The sequence below is a fragment of the Poecile atricapillus genome, chromosome 31 (assembly GCF_030490865.1).
Source record: "Poecile atricapillus isolate bPoeAtr1 chromosome 31, bPoeAtr1.hap1, whole genome shotgun sequence".
Taxonomy (NCBI): Eukaryota; Metazoa; Chordata; class Aves; order Passeriformes; family Paridae; genus Poecile; species Poecile atricapillus.
The window spans coordinates 3,006,273-3,024,439 of record NC_081279.1 but is presented as its reverse complement, the minus strand read 5'-3'; the positions used below and the strand labels follow the sequence as shown (position 1 = coordinate 3,024,439).

Genomic DNA, 18,167 nt, shown 5'->3' with positions numbered 1-18,167 from the left:
TCCCAGCCCGATTCCCCCCCCCCCCCCCAAAAGCCTCGGCTCTTCCCCATCCCCCTCCCCTCCCCAGAACGCCCCCCTCCCCACCAGCCGCCCCCCCCGGGACCCCCGCAGTGTTTAACACGAGTTTTTACATTAAAAACCGGTGCCCCCCCCGGGGCAGAAACACGAGTGTGAGTGGGGCAGGGGGGGCTGGGTGAGCCTGGGGGGTCCCCGCTGTGTTTTGGGGGGGGGGGGGGTCTCTCATTTCCGAGGGGTCCCGGCCCCGTACGAGGCCCCCGATGTGGGCGTGTCTGGGATATGCTAATGAGGCTGCAATCCCCGCCCCCGTGGTTGCCACGGTGACCGCCGGGGGCAGCGCAGCGAGGCCAGGACGGGCTCATGAATATGCAAAGAGGGGGCGGGGCCCAGCAGCAAAGCCCCCAGCTAATTATGCCTCATTTGCATACATAGCCCCGGGCCCCTGGCGGGCCTTTGGTGCTCCCCCCAACAGCCGAGACCTCTCCTGTGGGGGCTGCAGACTTTGGGGGATCCCCCCTTGGGGGGCTGCAGACTTTGGGGGATCCCCCCTTGGGGATGGCAGATTTGGGGGATCCCCAAACACTTGGGGGGCTGCAGACTTTAGGGGATCCCCCCCTTGGGGGGTGCAGACTTTGGGGGATCCCCCCCTTGGGGGGCTGCAGACTTTGGGGGATCCCCAAACACTTGGGGGGCTGCAGACTTTGGGGGATCCCCCCTTGGGGGGTGGCAGATTTGGGGGGTCCCGGCCCCTCCCTTCCAGAGGACACAGCCAGTGTGAAGGTCCCCAACGCCTCTGTCCCCATGGCAGGGGGTGACAATGGGGGGGTGTCCCCCACACCTGTGTCCCTTCCCGTGGCAGGGGGTGACAATGGGGGTGTGTCCCCCACACCTGTGTCCCTTCCCATTGCACGGGGGGGTGACAATGGGGGTGTCCCCACACCTGTGTCCCCTCCCATGGCAGGGGGTGACAATGGGGGGGTGTCCCCACACCTGTGTCCCTTCCCGTGGCAGGAGGGGCTGTCACCATGGGGGTGTCCCCACACCTGTGTCCCTTCCTGTGGCAGGAGGGGCTGTCACCATGGGGGTGTCCCCCACACCTGTGTCCCTTCCCGTGGCAGGAGGGGCTGTCACCATGGGGGTGTCCCCACACCTGTGTCCCTTCCCGTGGCAGGGGGTGTCTGCTGGCCGTGGGTGCCACCACACCTGTGTCCCTTCCCCTGTCACACACCTGTGTCCCCTCCCAGGTGGGCCCCGCCCCGTGGCCTTGCTTTGGTCTATAAGTGCCCGGTGAAGTCCCCGGCCCAGCCCGGGAGGTGACGGGAGGTGACGGCGATGGCGTCGGCGCTGCTGGTGACGCTGGTGGCCGCGGTGGCCGTGCTGGCCGCGGGGGTGGAGGCGCAGTGCCCCAAACCCGCTGAGCTGCGGCCCGTCAACGGCACGCGGGTGTGCGCCCAGCTCTACGCCGACAACAGCCCCTACTACGACCAGTGCTGCGCCGGGGACGTGCTGCTGGTGCCACCCGACAGCGACGCGCCCTACATGCCCCGAGGCTGGTCCGCCCGCGCCTCCTCCCTCGTGGTGGGCACCAGGTGCGAGCTCACCGTGTGGTCGCGCCGCGGCAAGAAGGGCGACAAGCACAAGTTCGGTGCCGGCGCGGTGCCGCGGCTGCAGGAGGTGCGCCGGGGGCTCTTTGGGGACTGGAACGACGCCATCCGGGGCTACTACTGCACCTGCAAGTGAGCGGCGGCGCCGGGGACGGGGCGGGGGTGACACCGGGCGACGACGGGTGACACTGAGAGGTGACACCAGCCAGCGCGGGTCAGGACGTGCCGGCGTGGCCACCACGAGTCCGTCCAGGCCAGGATGGGTCAGCCACACTCAACATTGGCCGAGATGAACCAACACGAGCCGACCTTGGCCGAGATGAACCAACACAAGGGCGACCTTGGCCGAGATGAACCAACACGAGCCGACCTTGGCCGAGATGAACCAACACGAGCCGACCTTGGCCGAGATGAACCAACACGAGCCGACCTTGGCCGAGATGAACCAACACGAGCCGACCTTGGCCGAGATGAACCAACACAAGGCGACCTTGGCCAAGATGAACCAACTCAAGCCGACCTTGGCCGAGTCAACACGAGCCGGCATCGGCCAAGATCCGCCATCGGTGGCCAAACCAAGCCAGCCTTGGCCAGTGTGAGTCAACCCGGGCCGAGCCTCTGGTGGGACCCTGCGTGACCCTGGGCTGACAGAGCCGCCCCCACCGCCCCCCCTGCAGTCAATAAAGCCCTGAGGCAGCAGCAGCTCCCGCCTGGGGGGTCCTTTATTGCTGGGGGGTGGTCTCTGTGCCCCTCCACCCCGTGGGGACCCCCGCCCTGTGCCCCCCACCCTGTGCCCCCCACCCTGTGCCCTCCCGCCCCCCCAAAAGAAGCACACAGCACACAGGGGCTCCAAAAGGACACGTGTAATTTGGGGGGGCCCCGTGTCCCCCCGGGGCCCCCCCGTCCCGCGCGGTACAAAACCTGACCATATAAATATCACTTTGTTAAAAAACAAAACCGTGGGAGCGGGGGGGAGTTCCGGGGAGGAGGAACCAACAACAACAAAAAAAAACCCCAAAATCAACAAAAAACAGGCGAGGAGGGCCCGGGGGGGGCACACCCCGAATCAGTAGTGTGGTGTGGTGGGGGGAGAGGGGGGACTGCAGTTTCGGGGACCCCCCCTCTCACAGAGATGTAGGGGGGCCATACCCCAGTGCCCAAAGGGGGCAGAAAAGAGGGGACTAAAAAAAAAAAAAGGGGGGAAAATGCCCCAAAATGGGTCCCAAAGGCGGGAGGGACCAGGATGAGCCCCTGCACCCCCAAATCTCTGGGGTGACAGCTGCCCTCCCCTCCCCCCCAGAATCTCGCTGTGTGGTCCCCAGCTCAGTAGTACAGGTTGGGGGGGCCGCTGCCCCCCAGGAACACCCCAATCCCGCTCCTGTTTGGGGGTGCTGCCGAGGAGGAGGAGCAGGAGGAGCGGGAGGGGGCCAGGGGACCCCCCCAGGGTGGGGAGGGGTCTCACCGCAGCCGGTGCTGCCGCATGAGGGGCACGATGCAGGCGGGGGGCCCCGCCACACCCAGGAAGGGGTGACGGAGCAGCTCCGGGGCGCTGGCCCGCTGCGCCGGGTCCCGCACCAGCATCCGCTCCAGGAAGCCCTTCAGGGACGGGGACACCTGAGGGGAACAAATCAGGGGTGTTGGACACCCCCCGGGACTCTCTGGAAAAGGGGGGGACTCCCCCCGAGTTACCTTGTGGCCGTTCTTGAGCCGGGGGGGAAGGTTGTCCCGGATCAGCTTCATGGCTTTGAGGGGGGGCTCGTTGAAATAGGGGGGTTCCCCATCCACCATCTCGATGACCATCACCCCCAGGGACCAGATGTCCACCTGGTGGGGAGGGTCACCCCAAAAGTGAGGAGGGGGCTAGGGGGGAGCCCCTCAACCCCCTCCGTGCCCCAGAATGGGGGGGGGTCTGGAGGGGAGGCCACTTGGAGCCCCTCGTACCTACGCTGGGTACCCCCAAACCCACCCTGGGCAACCCTAATCCCAAATCCAAACCCACCCTGGGCAACCCCAATCCCAAATCCAAACCCACCCTGGGCAACCCTAATCCCATTCCAAACCCACCCTGGGCAACCCCAATCCCATTCCAACCCACCCTGGGCAACCCTAATCCCAAATCCAAACCCACCCTGGGCAACCCTAATCCCATTCCAACCCACCCTGGGCAACCCTAATCCCAAATCCAAACCCACCCTGGGCAACCCTAATCCCATTCCAAACCCACCCTGGGCAACCCTAATCCCATTCCAAACCCACCCTGGGCAACCCTAATCCCATTCCAACCCACCCTGGGCAACCCTAATCCCATTCCAACCCCACCCTGGGCAACCCTAATCCCATTCCAAACCCACCCTGGGCAACACTAATCCCATTCCAACCCACCCTGGGCAACCCTAATCCCAAATCCAAACCCACCCTGGGCAACCCTAATCCCATTCAAACCCACCCTGGGCAACCCTAATCCCATTCCAAACCCACCCTGGGCAACCCTAATCCCATTCCAAACCCACCCTGGGCAACCCTAATCCCATTCCAACCCACTCTGGGCAACCCTAATCCCATTCCAACCCACCCTGGGCAACCCTAATCCCAAATCCAAACCCACCCTGGGCAACCCTAATCCCATTCCAAACCCACCCTGGGAAGCCTCAAACCCATCCCAACCTCCCCTCAAGACACCTCAGGGTGGTAAAGAAGGCAGGAGATGAGCTTGGGGACCCACACCCCCATCCCAACCCTCTAAACCCACCCCAAACCCCCCAAAACCCACCTTAAACACCCCCTAGTGCACCCCAGGACCCCCCAAACTCTCCCCAGCCCCTCTAAACCCACCCCAAACCCCCCAAAACCCACCTGAAACACCCCCTAGTGCACCCCAGGACCCCCCAAACTCTCCCAACCCCTCTAAACCCACCCCAAACCCCCCAAAACCCACCTTAAACACCCCCTAGTGCACCCCAGGACCCCCCAAACTCTCCCAACCCCTCTAAACCCACCCCAAACCCCCCAAAACCCACCTTAAACACCCCCTAGTGCACCCCAGGACCCCCTAAACTCTCCCAACCCCTCTAAACCCACCCCAAACCCCCCAAAACCCACCTTAAACACCCCCTAGTGCACCCCAGGACCCCCTAAACTCTCCCAACCCCTCTAAACCCACCCCAAACCCCCCAAAACCCACCTTAAACACCCCCTAGTGCACCCCAGGACCCCCCAAACTCTCCCAACCCCTCTAAACCCACCCCAAACCCCCCAAAACCCACCTTAAACACCCCCTAGTGCACCCCAGGACCCCCCAGACTCTCCCCAGCCCCGGGATCACCTCTGGGCCGTAGGGCAGGCGGGAGATGAGCTCGGGGGCCATCCAGTAGGGAGTCCCCACCAGGGACTTGCGCCGCGGCACCTCCTTGTTCACTTGGGCGCAGAAGCCGAAATCTGAGAGTTTCACCTGCCAAGGAGGGCGGGGATGGTTGGGGAGGGGTCCCCAAGGCTCAGGGGGAGGTTTGGGGGGGATTTCTGGCCGTTCCTACCCGGCCATCGTGCGTGAGGAGGATGGAGTCGCTCTTGATGTCGCGGTGGATAACGCCCTGGGCATGGAGCACGGCGAGCGCCCGCAGCACGGAGCGGCACACGGCCGCGATCTGCTCCTCCGACATCCTGGGGGACAGCACCCTGTCACTGCCCTGTCACTGTCCTGTCACCTCTGTCACCACCCTGTCACCGCCCTGACACCTCTGACACTGCCCTGTCACTGTCCTGTCACCTCTGTCACCACCCTGTCACCGCCCTGTCACTGCACTGTCACTGTCCTGACACCTCTGTCACCACCCTGTCACCTCTGTCACCACCCTATCACCACCCTGTCACCACCCTATCACTGTCCTGACACCTCTGACACTGCCCTGTCACCGCCCTGTCACTGCCCTGACACCTCTGACACTGCCCTGTCACTGCCCTGTCACTGCCCTGTCACTGCCCTGTCACTGCCCTGACACCTCTGACACTGCCCTGACACTGCCCTGTCACTGCACTGTCACTGCCCTGTCACTGTCCTGTCACCTCTGTCACCACCCTGTCACTGCACTGTCACTGTCCTGTCACTGTCCTGTCATCTCTGTCACTGCACTGTCACTGTCCTGTCACTGCCCTGTCACCTCTGTCACTGCCCTGTCACTGCCCTGTCACTGCCCTGTCACCTCTGTCACTGCCCTGACACCGCCCTGTCACCACCCTGTCACTGCCCTGTCACCTCTGTCACTGTCCTGTCACCCCCCTGTCACCACCCTGACACCTCTGTCACCACCCTATCACCTGTGCCACCTCTGTCACCACCCTGCCACCTGTGCCACCTCTGTCACCACCCTGTCACCGCCCTGTCACCACCCTGCCACCTGTGCCACCTCTGTCCCCGCCCCATGGTCTCCCCAGCCGCTGTCACCTGGTGTGGGTGACGATGTCAGTCAGGGCGCCGCCCTCCAGGAACTCCATGACCACCCAGAGCTCGTCGCCCACCAGGTAACTGTTGTACATCTCCACCACGTTCTCGTGCTGGTGGTCCCTCATGATCACCACCTGGGGGGGGACACATGGGGGTGACACCCCGGGACTGTCCCTGGGGGTCCCCAGCGCTTCGGGAGGCCCCCAGTGGGTCACCAAGAGGTCCCTGAGGGTCTCCTGAAGGGATCCAAGGGGTTCCTGAGGGTCCCCAAGGCTCTCCAGGGCTTTGGGAGGTCCCTAGTGGGTCACCAAGAGGTCCTTGAGGGTCTCCTGAAGGGATCCAAGGGGTTCCTGAGGGTCCCCAAGGCTCTCCAAGGCTCTCCAGGGCTTTGGGAGGTCCCTGGTGGGTCACCCAGAGGTCCTTGAGGGTCTCCTGAAGGGATCCAAGGGGTTCCTGAGGGTCCCCAAGGCTCTCCAGGGCTTTGGGAGGTCCCAAGTGGGTCACCAAGAGGTCCTTGAGGGTCTCCTGAAGGGATCCAAGGGGTTCCTGAGGGTCTCCGGGAGGTTCCTCCCTGAGGGTCCCCAAGGCTCTCCAGGGCTTTGGGAGGTCCCTAGTGGGTCACCAAGGCTCTGAGGGCCTCCTGAGGGGATCCAAGGGGTTCCTGAGGCTCTCCAGGAGGTCCCTAGTGGGTCACCAAGGCTCTGAGGGTCTCCTGAAGGGATCCAAGGGGTTCCTGAGGGTCTCCAAAGTTCCCTCCCTGAAGGTCCCCAAGGCTCTCCAGGGGTGCCCAGGGCTTTGGGAGGTCCCCAGTGGGTCACCAAGAGGTCCCTGAGGGTCTCCTGAAAGGATCCAAGGGGTTCCTGAGGGTCCCCAAGGCTCTCCAGGGCTTCGGGAGGTCCCCAGTGGGTCACCAAGAGGTCCTTGAGGGTCTCCTGAGGGGATCCAAGGGGTTCCTGAAGGTCCCCAAGGCTCTCCAGGGGTCCCCAGGGCTTTGGGAGGTCCCTAGTGGGTCACCAAGAGGTCCCTGAGGGTCTCCTGAAGGGATCCAAGGGGCTCCTGAGGGTCTCCAGGAGGTCCCTAGTGGGTCACCAAGAGGTCCCTGAGGGTCTCCTGAAGGGATCCCAGGGGTTCCTGAGGGTCCCCAAGGCTCTCCAGGGCTTTGGGAGGTCCCTAGTGGGTCACCAAGAGGTCCCTGAGGGTCTCCTGAAGGGATCCAAGGGGCTCCTGAGGGTCTCCAAAGTTCCCTCCCTGAGGGTCCCCAAGGCTCTCCAGGGGTCCCCAGGGCTTTGGGAGGTCCCTAGTGGGTCACCAAGGCTCTGAGGGCCTCCTGAGGGGATCCAAGGGGTTCCTGAAGGTCCCCAAGGCTCTCCAGGGCTTCGGGAGGTCCCTACTGGGCCACCAAGGCTCTGAGGGCCTCCTGAGGGGATCCAAGGGGTTCCTGAGGCTCTCCAGGGGTGCCCAGGGCTGCCCTCACCTCGTTGAAGAGCAGCTCTCGCCGCTGCTGCTTGCGCAGGTCCATCTTCTTGACGGCCACCAGCTTGCCGGAGCCGCGCACGGTGGCGATGCAGACGACGCCCGTGGAGCCCTCGCCGATCTTGATGAAGTTGTCCAGGTACGTGCGGGGGTCTCCGGGGTCCACCACCATCTGCAGCGCCGCCCGGAACTGCTCGTGGGACACGCGCTGGGGACCCCCGGCCGCGGCGGGCGCGGGGGGACGCGGGGCCGGGGGCTCCGGGGCGGGGGGAGGCGGCTCCGGGGCTTTGGGGCGCGGGGGGCCGGGGGCGCCGTGGGAGGCGCCGGGAGGGCCGGCGGGGACCGGCCCGTTGGGGGTCACCTCCTGCGGCCGTCCCGGGCGCTGCTCGGCCTGTGGGGACGGGACAGAGGGGTGTCAGCCCCCGGAATTCCCGCTGGGAATTCCCGCTGGGAATGTGGGGGGCCGGCGCCCCTCCCTCTGGGCAGAGGCCAAAGGGAAGGGCCCAGTGGAAAAGAGGAAAAGACTCCGGAGCCACGGAGCCCCCAGCCCCTTCGGGATGCCACAGCTCCGACTGGGACAAGCTGTGAGGAAGAGGAGCAGAGGAGTTTCTTCCAAGGAGGAAGAGAAGAGGCAGAGCGAAGAAGAGGAAAGGGCTTTAGTGGCGATGATGATGATGCAGCGCTGGGCAGGGGAAGCCGTGGCCCCTGCACATCCCAGCTCTGGGAAGCTGCGGAGAAGGGAAGCAGAGAAACTGCTTCCGAGGAAGAACGGGGCAAGCACAGCAAGAAGGAAGAAGCAGGATCAGAAGAAGCAGAATCAGAAGCAGAAGCAGAATCAGAAGAAGAAGCAGAATCAGAAGAAGAAGCAGAATCAGAAGCAGAATCAGAAGCAGAATCAGAAGCAGCAGAATCAGAAGAAAAGGAAATCGCTCCAGAGCCAAGTGAGTGACCCTGGGTAAGGAAGCTGCTGCTGATCCCAGCGGAGCACGGGAAGCTGTGAGGAAGAAGAGCAGAGAAGCCGCTCTGGAAGAGGAAGAAGAGCAGGAAGAGGAGGACAGGGAAGGGCCTGGGGACAGCCCTTTACCTGCGCGCTGCCGCCCCGGCCGGGGTCGGTGTCGGCGCGGGGATAGGTGTGGAAGGGGCGTCCGGGCGCCGTCTTCAGCCCCGCCGTGGGAGCCCCAGGAACGCCGGCAATGTCGGGGGGCCGCAGGTCGGGCCCCGAGAGCGGGCGCTGCTCGCGGGCCGGGGGCCGTGGGGGCCCCTCTCCGGCCGAGCTGGATTTGGGGCGGCCCCCGGAGGGGTGGGGGTGAGGGTGAGGGTGGGGGGGCTCCCGCCCGGCCGCAGCTTTGGGGTCCTCCCGGGCCCGGGGCGGGCTGGGCTCCGGCTCCCCGCGGCGGCGGCTCCTGCCGGGCTCCGGCCGGGAGCGGGGCGGCCCCGGGGCCAGGCCGTTCTCCGGGGGGTGCCGGGAGGGGCAGGGGGGGCTGTCCCGGCGCAGGGAGTTGGAGCGGGACACGGACACGGCCTCCAGCTCGTCCAGGAGCCACGCCAGGGCTCCGTCCCGGCCCCCGGGGCTCCCATCCTGGGTCCCTTTGGAGCCGCGCACGATGGGCTGCGGGGAGGGGGGAACACATGGGGAAAACGGGGGAAAAAAGGAAAAAAAACAAAACAAAAACAACAGAAAGATGACGTGGAATGGCTGCAGGGGGATGGCTGGATGAGCAGAGGGGACGGGGCTTGGCTGGGGGCTCCCTCTGGAGAAGAGTCCCAGATCCCAAAATGACCCCGGGTGCCCCCCAGGGATGGGGGTCCAGCCTCGATGGCAAGGGGGGAGAATACTGGGGGGGTTTGATGGGGTGGGAATGAGGGGATGTGGGAATGGGGGGCTAAAACAATTGGGAACACACACAATGGGGAGATCAGGCAGGAATGACCCCGAGTTCCCAAAATGTGGGCTGGTTCCAGGTGTGGGGACGACTCTCACTGCGGGGGGACCCCTGTCCTGGGGACCCAATTGTCACCTCCCTGCCCCAAGACCCCCAAACTCCTCCCAGTTTGACCCCAAAGAGCATCCAGGACCCCTTCACGTACTCTAAGACCCCAAATTCCCCCAAACCCACCCCGGGGACTGAATGAGCCCCCCCCCTCCCATGATCCCAAAATCGCCTGGTCCATGACACCCCCAAATTTGTGTTTTTGGAAGGTAGGAAAGGGGTGGGCACCCCAGCTCCCACCTCCCTGAGCCCCAAACTGCCCCAAATTTGTCTTTTTGGAAGGTAGGGAAGGGGTGGGCACCCAGCTCCCACCTCCCTGAGCCCCAAATTTGTGTTTTTGGAAGGTAGGAAAGGGGTGGGCACCCAGCTCCCACCTCCCTGAGCCCCAAATTTGTGTTTTTGGAAGGTAGGAAAGGGGTGGGCACCCGGCTCCCACCTCCCTGAGCCCCAAACTGCCTCAAATTTGTGTTTTTAAAAGGTAGGAAAGGGGTGGGCACCCGGCTCCCACCTCCCTGGCCCCAAATTTGTGTTTTTGGAAGGTAGGAAAGGGGTGGGCACCCAGCTCCCACCTCCCTGAGCCCCAAACTGCCTCAAATTTGTGTTTTTAAAAGGTAGGAAAGGCGTGGGCACCCAGCTCCCACCTCCCTGACCCCCAAACTGCCCCAAATTTGTCTTTTTGGAAGGTAAGAAAGGCATGGGCACCCAGCTCCCACCTCCCTGAGCCCCAAATTTGTGTTTTTGGAAGGTAGGAAAGGGGTGGGCACCCAGCTCCCACCTCCCTGGCCCCCAAATTTGTGTTTTTGGAAGGTAGGAAAGGGGTGGGCACCCAGCTCCCACCTCCCTGAGCCCCAAACTGCCCCAAATTTGTGTTTTTAAAAGGTAGGAAAGGGGTGGGCACCCGGCTCCCACCTCCCTGAGCCCCAAATTTGTGTTTTTGGAAGGTAGGAAAGGGGTGGGCACCTGGCTCCCACCTCCCTGAGCCCCAAATTTGTGTTTTTAAAAGGTAAGAAAGGGGTGGGCACCCGGCTCCCACCTCCCTGAGCCCCAAACTACCCCAAATTTGTGTTTTTAAAAGATAGGAAAGGGGTGGGCACCCAGCTCCCACCTCCCTGACCCCCAAATTTGTCTTTTGGAGCTCCAAGGACGGCCGCCAACTCCTTTACCTGCTCCACAACCTCTGAACATCGACTGATCCCAAAAATTCCCTTGTTCCAAGACCCCCAACTCAACCCCCAAAGAACACCCAGAACTACATTTTCTGAGACCCCAGACCCAAACCCTGCCCCTCCCTCAGCCCGTCCCTGCCCCGAACTCCTGCTGCTGTTCCTCACCTTGTGTGCCCCGCGGATGGCGGTGATGCAGGCGGGGTCCACCAGAGGTTTGGGGCGGCGCGCGGACTCCTCGAGCAGCCCCTGCCACTGGCGGGGCAGCCCGGTGAAGCGCTGCTCCGAGGGGTCGTAGCCCGTGTGCACCCGGTGCTCGAAGTTGGACGGCGCCGAGATCTCCACCCGCTTCTTCTTCTTGGAGAACATGGCCCAGGACACGCTCCTGGCAACGGGAGCAGAGCCAAAACCCCGGCTGAGGGAAAGAGGAACCGGCACCAGGAACCGGGTCAGCCCCTTAAATCCGGGGATGTCCCTGGGAATGGGATCGGTGCCCAAATCCCAGCGTTAGGATGAGATAAATTGGGAATGTTGGGATGAAATGTGTTGGGATGGACCCCAAAAGTCCCGCTGTTGGAAGGGTTTTTATCCATCCATTGGCCACTTCTGTCCAACATCCCCCACTTTGATCCCATTACTTCCCATTTTTTCCCAAATCCAAGCTTGGAAACACCAGGAGCACCTGAAATTCCCGCTTGGAAATGGGATTAATGCATCAGTTACCTCACCTGCACCAACAAACAGATTTAAAACACCTCAAAAGCCCCAAAAATCCACTTTTCCCAGTGCCAGGATCAGTGCTCTGGGGCACAATCTGAGGATTTGACTGATTTCATTCCCTGTTTTTCCTGCAGTTTCCAGGCCCAGAACGAGCTGAGCTGGGAGGGTTTTGGGAATGTGATCTCAGTGGGGCCATGAATCCCACTGGGAATGGCCCCAAAATCCCAAGGATCCCGGGCAGGTCCATTTTTCCCACTTCCATTTTTCCCAGTGCCAATTTCCTGCTGCTTCCTTCCATCTCTTTCCAGCTCCCTGGCTCAATCCCATTTTCCAGGCTCCAGAACCCCACTGCTTCTAAGGTTTTCTCACTGGTTTTTCCCAGTATTGAAGGATTTCTCCTTAAATCAATGATCCATTATGAAGTTTTTCTCCTCCTCCACTTCGACCCCAGCCAAAAACCGTCAGAATTCTGCATATTCCCCATTTTCCTTTCTCATCCTAGGCTGATCCTTCCTTCCACCTTTCCAAGACACTGCTGGGATCCTCCCTGGATTGCCTAAATCCCATTTTCACATGGAAAATTCTCCTGGTTTGGGGAAATCGTAGCTGAATTTGGAGTGGGAGGATTAAAACCTGCTGCATTTGGGCTTTTCCTGCTGGGAACTGCACGGGAAATATCCAAGGATGGCCCAGGTCGGTCAGAAAGTCGGGGAAGTGCAGAATCCAGGGCTTCTGGACACCAAAGCCACAGGATTTCATCCCAAAAAAAACTCTTTTTTTGTTTTTCAGATGGTTGGGGAAAAACTGGTGGCACTTGGCAGGGGCAGAGGGGTCCTGAAGAATTCCAGAGGGGTGAACTTATTCCTCAGCCCTTCCCAGGCTGCATTCCTGGGATCCCAGCTCGGTTTAATTAGTTACCAATTAACAAGGAACTGAGGCCACACCAGCTGGAATATTCTTGTATTTTCCCTAAAATTCCCTCCCAAATCAGTGGCATTTAGGCTGTATCCTGGTGAGAATCGTACTTTGGGATGGAAAAGGGGATAAAAAGGTGGATGGAGGCGCTTCACACCTTCCCATAAACCCCAAATCCCAGAAAATCAGATGTTACTGATTTTCTGACTGCTGATAGGGCAGGAGAGCATCCAGGAAGGGACTGAAATGGGATTTCAGGATTTTCAGACTGGAGGTAGGTGAACTTCAGGAAAACAAACAGCCAGGGTGGCATCATGGCATTCCAGACATTGCATTTGGCTTCATCCCGCTTCCCAAATTCCAATATTCCCATTTCTTCACCCCCTGTGTGGAGCTGGTCCATCCATCCCATCTCTCCTCTCTTTGCCCCAAATTGCTCCATTTTCCCCCGAGATTCCTACGGAACCAGAGAGTCCCAGGAAGATGAGGAGAACCCCCAGGGAAAGTCAGGGTAGATCCCAAGGGAACACCAAGGGATTCCCATGGAATCCCTGCTCTGGAGCCTCCTTGGGATCCCTCAGGGGACACTGTGAGAAAACTCCACCAGCTGAAAAACTTACCTCGTATTCCCACCGCTTATTCCTGGCTTTTTTTTCCCCCTAAAGTTCCCTGAATCCTGAACTCATGCTGGGTTTGATCCTTTTGGGAAGGAAACGGAAGAGCCAAAGTCTCTGCTGGAAAATCCCTGAGCTGTTTGGTGTTTTTTTTTCCTTTTGGGGAATTATTTCCCTGGTGTCAGCCACAACAGGAAGAGACTCCAAACCCTCCAAATCCACATCTTCCATGAAAAACTTCCAGCTGCAGGAGTTTGGGGTCCTGGGGAAGCAGCTCCTCACAGGGACGGCTCAAAGCTCCCGGAATTGCAGCGGGATGGGCGAAAGCGCGTTCTCCTGATCCCGGTGATCCCGGTGATCCCGGTGATCCCGGTGATCCCTGGAGCTCGGATCCTGCAGGGAGCAGGGCCAGGTTGCTCCCAGGGGGTGTTTTCCTCACAACAGGGTCACTGCCCTGGGCTGGAACGCCGGGATTCCCTGGGAAGGGATGACATTCCCGGCAAGGAGAGGCCGGGAAGGCCGGAGCGCTCCGGCCGGGAAAGGCGGGTTGGACTGGCCCAGCTGGATCTGCCGGAGGAGGAGGAGGAGGAGGAGGAAGAGGAAGAGGAGGAGGAGGAAGAGGAGGAGAAGAGTCAGCCTTTGCCTGGAGGAATCCCGGAATTCCAGGAATCTGGTGACCCACGAGGAGCCTCCAAAGCTCACGGGAAAAACCCGGGAAGGGAAAGAGGAGATCTGAACTCCTGGGAAAAGGGAATCCACTGCTCAGAGCTTCCCTGATCCCTGGGAAAACCAGGACGGGAGGGAAGGGAAAGGAGGAAGGAACGGGAAAAGGAGAAGCAGGAAAGGGGAGGAGAAGGGAAAAAAGTGGAAAAGAAAGAGGAAGAATAGGAATTCTGGCAGAATTCACCTCCCTTCCTGCAGCAGGAAGTTTCCCCAGAGCTGGAAGTGCAGGGGGAGAGAGAGGGAGGAACGTCGGGAATCTCCAGCTTGGGGCAAAGGAAGGGCCAATTAATTGGAACCAATTAATCAGTAACGATCCCGTCTGTCCGTGAGGATCCGGTTCACTAAAATCCAGGAAAACGGCAAATCCCTGCTGGGGCTGCTTCGGGAACACCTCCAGAAAACCCAGATATTCCTCCCAGGGCTCCGGGGAGCCCAGGTTTTATCCCATGGGAACGAACAAATTAAAAGATTAATTAAAACCTCTGGCAGGAATATCCTTGGAATTTCTTCCTGGAAAATCCGGAGAGATTTCTGCTCATCCCGCATGGAATTAACAAGATGTTGGTGACCAAATTCCCACCTTTTGCCCCCAAACCCCAGCAGGGAATGGCGGGAGGGAGAAGTTTTTGGCCATTTCCAAAGGATTGCTGGATCTTTTCCACATCTGGATATTCCCCATAATCCAAATTTCCACTTATTTCCAAGCCGAGCACGGGCCAATCCCTCTGTCCCACCATTCCTTATTTGAAAATTCACTAAAGGACAGAAAAAACACAACTAAAAGCCCAAATCCAGAGGCTTTTTCTGATTTTCCTCCTTTTCCATCGAGGAGCGGTGACAGGAACAGCACAAAAAAACCCAGTGGGGATGGTGATTTCCCTTTCCACTGCACCAAAATTGGGGGAAAACGCTGATTTTGAGGAGTTAGAACATTCCTGAGGAATCCCAGTGCTCCTCTGCCTTGGAGTTCCTGACCCAAATCCATAAGAAACGCTGGAAAAATCCATCCGAGGGCTCCTGGATGGGAGCGTGGGGAGGAGACCCCCAAAAATCCCCGTGAGATAAAAAATTCTGGGAATTAATTCCGGATCCGTTTCCTACCTTCCAGGAAGGGAAAACTTTCCTGCCTCAGCTCCGCATTCCGGCTCCTCCGGGAAAAGTGCTGCACGGGGAAGAAGGGAATTCCCTCAGGAGCACCCCACACCTCCCCTCTTGGGGTGTTTTTGGGGCGGGGGGTGTTTAAACCCATATCCCGATGCTCTCCGACAATTCCAGAGTTCCCCAAGGCTGTTGCTTCCGCCCCCCCCCAGGGATTGAGAGATCCTCAAACTGCCCCAAAGCCCATCCCCAACCTCCCAGCTCCATCACCACAGAATTCCTTTTCCCCGGGAGGGGAGGGCGGCTCTCCAAACTCCAGATTCCCCCCGAAATCCCGAAATTCCTCCCGGGCGCGCTCAGCCCCTCCCCCGCCGGGCCCCCTCAGGCCTCACTCGGCCGCCGCCGCCATGTTGGGACCGAGCCACATCCGGGTCCTCCCACGCCCGCGTCGCCGCGGAGACAGGCCGAGCCCTCAGGGGGCGGGGCCAGCGGAGAAAGGGGCGTGGCCACCCATATATGGGCATGGAGCGGCCCATGGGGAGCCTAATATGGGAAAGGGGGCGTGGCCTAGGGCGGAGCGAAGCCTTATATGGGCGGGCCCGGCCGTTTGGGGCGGAGCTTAGGGCGGGTCTGGGCGGGGCCGAGTCGCCAGACGGCGGTTTTGCAGCGATTAGGGCGGGACTAAGAGGAGTCTGACCAATCACCGCACGAATCACGGAGATTGGCATCTCCGCCATCCAATCGCAGCGTGGCGCGCTCGGATCTGGGTAAGATGGCGGCGCGCTGAGGGGAAGGTGGGGGTTCCGGTCCCGCCGCTCTCCTCTGGTTCCCGGGAGGTTCCCGGTGCCTTCTCATGGCAGTGCTGACCGCGCATTCTTCCCTCAGAGCCTCGGAGATGTCGCTGCGCGCCTTGCTCAGGACCGCCGCCTCGCTGCCCCTCTGCAGTGCGTAAATTCCCCCTCCTCCCTAAACCCTGCCGCGCTCCGCCAGGCCCCTGACTCCTCTCCGCTCCCCTCCTCAGGGCTGTGCCCTCCTCCCTAAACCCTCCGCCAAGCCCCTGACTCCTCTCCTCTCCCCTCCTCAGGGCTGTGCCCTCCTCCCTAAACCCCTCCACAAAGCCCCTGACTCCTCTCCTCTCCCCTCCTCAGGGCCGTGCCTTCCTAAAACCCTCCGCAAAGCCCCTGACTCCTCTCCCCTCCGCAGGGCCGTGCCCTCCTCCCTAAACCCTCTGCAAAGCCCCTGACTCCTCTCCCCTCCTCAGGGCCGTGCCCTCCTCTCTAAACCTTCCACAAAGCCCCTGACTCCTCTCCTCTCCCCTCCGCAGGGCCGTGCCTTCCTAAAACCCTCTGCAAAGCCCCTGACTCCTCTCCCCTCCGCAGGGCCGTGCCCTCCTCCCTAAACCCTCCGCAAAGCCCCTGACTCCTCTCCGCTCCCCTCCTCAGGGCCGTGCCTTCCTAAAACCCTCCGCAAAGCCCCTGACTCCTCTCCGCTCCCCTCCTCAGGGCCGTGCCTTCCTAAAACCCTCCGCAAAGCCCCTGACTCCTCTCCTCTCCCCTCCGCAGGGCCGTGCCCTCCTCTCTAAACCCTCCACAAAGCCCCTGACTCCTCTCCTCTCCCCTCCGCAGGGCCGTGCCCTCCTCTCTAAACTCTCCGCAAAGCCCCTGACTCCTCTCCTCTCCCCTCCGCAGGGCCGATCCCTCCTCTCTAAACCCTCCACAAAGCCCCTGACTCCTCTCCCCTCCTCAGGGCCGTGCCCTCCTCTCTAAACCCTCTGCCAAGCCCCTGACTCCTCTCCCCTCCTCAGGGCCGTGCCCTCCTCTCTAAACCCTCCACAAAGCCCCTGACTCCTCACCCCTCCCCTCCTCAGGCCCGTGTCCTCCTCTCTAAACTCTCCACAAAGCCCCTGACTCCTCTCCTCTCCCCTCCTCAGGGCCGTGCCCTCCTCTCTAAACCCTCCGCAAAGCCCCTGACTCCTCTCCGCTCCCCTCCTCAGGGCCGTGCCCTCCTCTCTAAACCCTCTGCCAAGCCCCTGACTCCTCTCCGCTCCTCAGGGCCGATCCCTCCTCTCTAAACCTTCCACAAAGCCCCTGACTCCTCTCCCCTCCTCTCCCCTCCCCTCCTCAGGGCCGTTCCCGCTGCCGCCCCCTCCTCTCTCTGCCTCCATGGCCACCCTGAACCAGATGCACCGGCAGGGCCGCCCCGCGCCCCCTCCCCGCAAACCGGGGCCCACCCTGGGCCGGCCCCAGATCAAGGGGGTGGTGCTGAAGAACCTGATCCGAAAGCCCAAGAAGCCGAACTCGGCGAACCGGCGATGCGTGCGGGTGCGGCTCAGCACCGGCCGCGAGGTGATCGCCTTCGTGCCCGGCGAGGGCCACAACCTGCAGGAGCACCACATCGTGCTGGTGCAGGGCGGGCGCACACAGGACCTGCCCGGCGTCAAACTCACCGTGGTGCGCGGGAAGTACGACTGTGCCCACGTACAGGCCAAGAAATGATGGGGGGACCCTGGCATGGGGGTCCTGGGAAGGTGCCCAGCCCAGGATGAGGGTCCCCAGGTGGGGATATGCTGCCCCTGGGTGCTGTTTGGAATAAAAGCTGGTGGTGATGTGGGGTGTGGTGTGTGGTGGGGGTGTTGGGAAGGGTCCCTGGGAGTGCTGGGAAGGAGCCTTTGGAGAGACTGAGGTGGTCTGGTGGGCAGGGAAGGGTCCTGGAGCCACTGGGGAGGAGCCTTGGGAGAGACCAAGGGGTCCTGGAAGTGCTGGGAAGGAGCCTTTGGAGAGACTGAGGTGGTCTGGTGGGCAGGGGAAGGGTCCTGGAGGTGCTGGGAAGGAGCTTTTGGAGACTCTGGGTGGTTTGGTGGGCAGGGGAAGGGTCCTGGAGGTGCTGGGGAGGAGCCTTTGGAGACTCTGGGTGGTTTGGTGGGCAGGGAATGGGTCCTGGAGGCACTGGGAAGGAGCCTTTGGAGACCGAGGTGGTCTGGTGGACAGGGAATGGGTCCTGGAGGTGCTGGGAAGGAGCCTTTGGAGACTCTGGGTGGTTTGGTGGGCAGGGAAGGCTCCTGGAGGTGCTGGGGAGGAGCCTTTGGAGACTCTGGGTGGTTTGGTGGGCAGGGAAGGCTCCTGGAGGTGCTGGGGAGGAGCCTTTGGAGAGACTGAGGTGGTCTGGTGGGCAGGGGAAGGGTCCTGGAGGTGCTGGGAAGGAGCCTTTGGAGAGACTGAGGTGGTCTGGTGGGCAGGGAAGGCTCCTGGGAGTGCTGGGAAGTGGCTGCAAGGGCACGGAGGAGGACGGGGAGGGATCCGGGGGTTCGGGGGGGTCGCTCAGGGTGTTCAGTGAGAGGAGCCCGGGGGTGTCACAGGGGTCACCGGGGGGGTCAGTGGGTGACAGTGATTGGACATAAAATGCCGCAGTGC

The 18,167-nt window shown here is 61.5% G+C and overlaps 3 protein-coding genes across 10 annotated transcripts; 2 read left to right on the top strand and 1 right to left on the bottom strand.

Moving 5' to 3' along the window:
* Positions 1-1,157: 1,157 nt before the first annotated feature.
* On the top strand, positions 1,158-1,773 carry SYCN (syncollin). The gene has a single exon (XM_058859934.1). It carries the CDS (start codon positions 1,351-1,353, stop codon positions 1,756-1,758), a length of 408 nt encoding a protein of 135 aa, XP_058715917.1. The 5' UTR covers positions 1,158-1,350; the 3' UTR covers positions 1,759-1,773.
* Positions 1,774-2,471: 698 nt separating this feature from the next.
* Positions 2,472-15,217, bottom strand: PAK4 (p21 (RAC1) activated kinase 4). Of its 7 annotated transcripts, none has more exons than XM_058859919.1 (10): positions 15,150-15,217; positions 14,761-14,821; positions 10,856-11,072; positions 8,618-9,142; positions 7,535-7,924; positions 6,061-6,194; positions 5,153-5,279; positions 4,945-5,070; positions 3,312-3,446; positions 2,472-3,236 (listed from the first exon to the last, which is right to left on the bottom strand). In XM_058859919.1, the coding sequence occupies exons 3-10, from the start codon at positions 11,054-11,056 to the stop codon at positions 3,081-3,083; spliced, it is 1,794 nt and encodes a 597-aa protein (XP_058715902.1). In that variant the 5' UTR covers positions 11,057-11,072; positions 14,761-14,821; positions 15,150-15,217; the 3' UTR covers positions 2,472-3,080. The 7 variants fall into 7 exon arrangements, with proteins under 7 accessions (XP_058715902.1, XP_058715900.1, XP_058715901.1 ...); XM_058859917.1 differs by having other exon boundaries at positions 10,856-13,503; positions 15,028-15,163; XM_058859918.1 differs by having other exon boundaries at positions 15,028-15,163.
* Positions 15,218-15,435: 218 nt separating this feature from the next.
* On the top strand, positions 15,436-17,362 carry MRPS12 (mitochondrial ribosomal protein S12). Of its 2 annotated transcripts, XM_058859926.1 has the most exons (3): positions 15,436-15,524; positions 15,643-15,701; positions 16,882-17,362. In XM_058859926.1, the coding sequence occupies exons 2-3, from the start codon at positions 15,653-15,655 to the stop codon at positions 17,250-17,252; spliced, it is 420 nt and encodes a 139-aa protein (XP_058715909.1). In that variant the 5' UTR covers positions 15,436-15,524; positions 15,643-15,652; the 3' UTR covers positions 17,253-17,362. The 2 variants fall into 2 exon arrangements, with proteins under 2 accessions (XP_058715909.1, XP_058715908.1); XM_058859925.1 differs by lacking the exon at positions 15,436-15,524 and having other exon boundaries at positions 15,531-15,701.
* Positions 17,363-18,167: the final 805 nt, after the last annotated feature.